We start from the raw sequence: 5,155 nt of genomic DNA, 5'->3' as shown, positions 1-5,155 counted from the left end.
TATAGGGAAAAGGAAAGGAGATCTTGCCAGAGATCCCTGCAGTGGTCCTGGTCTCCTGCAAGCCAGTAGTACAACGTCTATAAGATAGGAAAGTGGGGATTAAAAGAAGTACACAGACAGAGACTTGAGAGAAACTGAGTCTTGACTTGAGTCAAGTCTTGAGTCTTGACTCAGAAACTGAGTCTCTGGGCAGCAAAGACAAAGGACTTCCAGGACATCCAGTATTTATTCATTACAAGTGTGGGAAGGGGGAAGGCTGGGCCGGCCTGGGGACACCTGCTGATAACAAGTATTAAGCAGGCAGGACTGCAGAATGAGGGGACAAGCATATCTTCGTCAAAGAGAACAAATGGTTAATTCAGAGGGGAGCAATTTAGCTGGAGCTGAGTTGACCTTGGCTGGAAGTAAACTTAGCTCATTGGACTACTTCCAGTGTAACACAGCCGAATTATGGAGGGGCAAGAAGCTTGTGTCACTATAGCCTGCTAATACTGGGCAAAGGTGTCTGCTACAACAAGTTGTGCCCTGACGCCCCGCTTGAAAAAAAAAATTAATGTATTAGTCTCATGGAGCAACAGAAAGTACAGCTACAAACCTGTTAAAATAATACTAGCTTTTATAGCTGCCCATGTGTTAACCCCTCTGGGAGACTTATTTCTTCTTACAGCTACTACACGATGTCCACCACGTCAACCTACGTGACTTTCTTGAGCTTTTATTTCAGAGGAGATCTAGGAGTAACAAACTCTCTCAGCTCTGCTTTATCTGGAAATGTTATCCTTTCTGTACACATTTTTACTGGGGATTGAACTCGGGGCCTCATGCATGCTAGGCAAGCACTCTACCACTGAGCTATGTCTGCAGTCCTCTCCTTAAATCTGAAAGAACAATTTTTTCTGAAAATAGGATCAATTCCTGGTTGGTAGCTTTTTTTTTTTTTTTTTTTTTTTTTTTTTTTTAGCACCTTGAATACAGGTTATCTCAGATTTATATGGGTTGACTTACACTATTTTTATTTTACAGTGCCGCAAAAACAACAAACATTTAATGGAAACCACATTTTGAATTTTTTTGAATTTTGATCTTTCCCGGATGATTGGTACTCCTGGTTAGTGCTGAGCAGTGGCGGCGAACCACAGCTCCCAGCCAACCCCACAATCACAAGCATAAGTAATAATTCACCACAGCTTAGGGTGTGGCTGTGATGTTCAGGTGCATTAAACGCTTCACAACACAATATTTTAGCATAGAATGTGTTTACCAGACTTAATCTTGTGATGAATCGAGGAGCACCCCACTGCCTTCTGGCCTCCTGTATAAAGTTTCAAAGGGAACTTTCTGGATGTACATATTGAGGATCGTTTTTTGTTTGTTAGTTTGTATTTTTGAGACAGGGTCTCACTACGTAGTTGAGACGGACCTGGAACTCACTATGTAGCCCAGGCTGGTCTCGAACTCACAGTGATCCTCCTGCCTCAGCCTCCCAATTGCTAGGGTTACAAGCATGTGCCACCACACCAGGCTTCACTATTGTTTTTGTTTATTGCTTTGGGATTTTAAATATATGTATCTGCTGTACATTGTCTCTGAGCCAAGGATAAGCCTGAGGATAAGGTCTTCTTGGGTCTCTTCTCAGCCTATCCATCTCCCTGGGCATGAAGAGCCAAGGAGTCTCTAAGGCCTCATGCACCCATCCCCCAATTTCTCTGATCTGAGGTTGTTTCATGAAATGTGGGAACAGAAGGTTCAGCATTCGCTGTCATCCCTTACTTATCTCCCACCAAGGAAACGGAGGCCCAAGAGACCTGCTCAGACTGACAGAAGTAGGGTGTTGAGAACAGAAGCTCGGTACCATCTACTTTGGTTTAAACGTGCCCCTCCCCAGTGTCCACTGTGTGCTGGAAACTTCATCTCCCGATTAATATATGTTAGTGGTATTTGGAGGTAGAATTTTGGCACATGATTGAGTCATGAGTATCTCGCCCTCATGAAAAGATCAGTCAGTTACGGGTTACTGAGGAAGCAGCTTTGCTATAAAAGTGTGTTCTCACTTGGCCCCTTAGTCTGTCTTGCCATGTGATGCCCTGCACTGCAGTGGGACTCTGTAGAGAGTCCAGACTAGCAAGAAAGCTAGCATCAGACGTGGCCCCTCACCCTGTACCTCCCAGTCTACAGAATCATGAGCTGAATAAACCTTTTTCCTTTATAAATTATCAGTCTCAGGTATTCTGTTATAGCAGCATGAAGTCACCATGCCACCCTCTCTATCGTAGATGCACACCTGAATGCAGTTGCCCAGAGCCGGGCTCTCCCACACTTCCAACCCCAGCAGGTATCCAGCCTCAAGCTTCAGGCTGTTGGTCAACTCCCGCCCCCACCAGCCATCGAACTCAGGACCTTGTGTTTGTGAGGCAGGCGTGGTGCTACTGAGCTACATCCCCGGCCCTAAACTCTTAATATTGGGGCAAAATAAATAAATAATAAGATAGAAGGCATAATCTTTTGGGAGAGAAGAAAATAACTCACCCCTCATACCTCACAAAAGCCTGGCATGCTGCCATTTATCCCACAAAACATTTATTGGAAACCTGCCATGTGCCAGACAGTGAATAACAACATACTCATTTTCACAGAAATTTTATCTTAGTAGGGAAAACAAGAAATAAACAATTTTCCAATGAGTATCTTTTGCAGCCCCCAATTCAACTCAAAGTTGAGGCCTTAAACTTCCAAACACTGTTGGCCTTTCTCATCTCCCAAGGTCTGCTTTCCACGAGCCATTTCCTCTGAGAAGTCTAGCATCGCGCAAACTCGTCACCTTCCAAAAGGAGCTTATTTCCTGTCTCAAACGGCTCCACGCCAACGTGGAGAGGCTGACCTTTGGCTCCTGCCCTCTCCTTCCCACAAGAATACTTTCTCCACAGCCCGAGGACCAGAGTTGTTCATGAGCAGTGCCTTCTCCGGAGCTCAGGAGACCCCACAGTGCCTAACACTGGAAGTGCATGAGAAATTCCCCTGCAATGTGGACTGGACTGTATCCCTCGGTGGTAATAAGCAGTTATACTAAAAATCATGGGTGAGTAGGGTTGGCGCAGCTGTGTTAGCTCAGCCACATGGAAGTTTCAGAACCAAAGCCGCCCACAGAAGAGACCCCTCCAGAGTGACCCTGCTCCCCTGCATCGTTTCTGCTGTGGACCAAATGTCTGCTCCCAGCCCCATCTGGTCCATATATAGAAGCCTAATCCCCAGTATGATGTTATTAGGTGAGGCTTTTTGGGAGCTGATTAAGTCACGAACGTGGAGCCCTCATGAATGAAATGAATGCCTTTATCAGAGACAGAAGAAGCTGGGTGAGAGCTAGGGTTTTAGCTCAGTGGCACCGCAAGTGCAAGGTTCATCCTCAGCCTGGGACGTGGGGGAGCTGGGTGTACTGGTGCACAGCTGTGATCATAGCACCCTTGAGAGGCTGAGGCAGGAGGATCAAAAGTTCCAGCCCAGCTTGGGCAATTTAATGACTTCTATGTCTCAAAGTAAAAATATGGTGGGGATGTAGCTCAGTGTGAAGGTTCTGGGTCTGTCTAATCCCCGGTGCAGAGCAGAGGGGAGGAGAGAGGGAGGAGATCAAAAGCATGTAAGAGAGAGATTCTGATATCAGCCCTCTCTGCTCACTGCCTCAAGGACCACGCCCAGCTGCCCAGATTGGGGGGGTATTGTTTGTTTGGTTTTTTGGTACCAGGGATCGAACTCAGGTCCTTGTGCTTGCGAGGCAGGCATTGGAACCACTGAGCTAAATCTCCGGCCCAAACTCATCCTTTTTTTTTTTTTTTGTAACAGGGATCGAATTCTGGTCCTTGTGCTTGCGAGGCAGGCATTGGAACCACTGAGGTAAATCTCCGGCCCACACTCATCCTTTTTTTTTTTTTTTGTAACAGGGATCGAATTCTGGTCCTTGTGCTTGCGAGGCAGGCATTGGAACCACTGAGGTAAATCTCCGGCCCACACTCATCCTTTTTTTTTTTTTTTGTAACAGGGATCGAATTCTGGTCCTTGTGCTTGCGAGGCAGGCATTGGAACCACTGAGGTAAATCTCCGGCCCACACTCATCCTTTTTTTTTTTTTTTTTGTAACAGGGATCGAATTCTGGTCCTTGTGCTTGCAAGGCAGGCGGCAGAACCACTGAGCTAAATGCTCAGCCCCCATAGCGTTTTTTACAGCTTCCCACTCCAAGCCAGTCCCACTGCCTGTTACATTACTCATCTTGCCTTGTAACAAGCCTGTCTTATCCAACCTGACATAGGTGGCTTTCCCTTCCTGTAGCCCAAATCTCCCTGGCTATCAGTGGCCCTATTTTTGTCAAAGAGGTTACATTAATCAGTAACAAAGAGACCCAAAATACTAATGAATTGAAAGAGAGAATCTAACAGTGTGGCCATAGGTCAAGGGCCAGATGTGTTTGAGATCTTCAAAAAGGAAGAGAAAGAATTTGGGGAGCAGGGAGGACGTTCACTGATACTCTTGATTGGTCAAGAAGCAAACAAGGCCTCTGCAAAGGCAGCGTGGATGGATGGCGGGGAGCAGAAACTAGCAATTCACATTCATAAATGTTTTTGTGGGACAACTCACTGAGCATTAAATTGGGGTAAACATTTAACACGAGGTGAAGCACTAACCTCACTGCCTCGCCTCCCATTCTGTTTGAGGCACAAATGAAGGTGAGACAGTGGGGTAGTGAATGTGGGCAACGCTGGAGTGATTAATAAAACGCCACGTTTTAACTGAAATGACATTTACTGAGCATATGTATAAGCAAAATTCACACACCCTATTTAGTTCTCACATCACCACCACGAGGCAATCGCTGTTATTCTCCTTCCTCCTCAGATTAAAACAGTGACTCTTGGAGAAGCTGAAAACCTTGCCCAAATCCCTTGGAGGCTTCATGGGCTCCTCTCCGAGTCTCCAAGGGGCTCAGGGGCTTCTCGGCCCATAGGTGGAGCAATTGTCTAGGCCTTGCCCGCCGCCGGAACTAAATTTTCAGCGGAGCCGAGGCGGGTATGGGTCCGATCTGCGCCTTCACGGCCCGCGCACCGATGCTGCGCTCGCTGCGCCTCCTGCGCCCTTGGAGGCCCTTCGGGGTCCGCGGCTGCGCCTCCGA

The 5,155-nt window shown here is 46.9% G+C and overlaps 1 protein-coding gene across 1 annotated transcript in view; it reads left to right on the top strand.

The window, feature by feature from the left end:
- The first annotated feature begins 4,873 nt into the window (after nt 1-4,873).
- Nucleotides 4,874-5,155, top strand: part of Echdc2 (enoyl-CoA hydratase domain containing 2) — an 18,053-nt gene continuing 17,771 nt past the window's right edge. The window contains exon 1 of the mRNA XM_010610349.3: nt 4,874-5,155. Coding sequence (XP_010608651.1) covers nt 5,055-5,155 — 101 coding nt within the window. The 5' untranslated portion in view covers nt 4,874-5,054.

This window comes from Fukomys damarensis, unplaced genomic scaffold (assembly GCF_012274545.1).
Source record: "Fukomys damarensis isolate Sample0158 unplaced genomic scaffold, DMR_v1.0_HiC HiC_scaffold_23, whole genome shotgun sequence".
NCBI lineage: Eukaryota > Metazoa > Chordata > Mammalia > Rodentia > Bathyergidae > Fukomys > Fukomys damarensis.
Note: the sequence above shows the minus strand (reverse complement) of the source record. Positions and strands in the feature narration are given on the sequence as shown.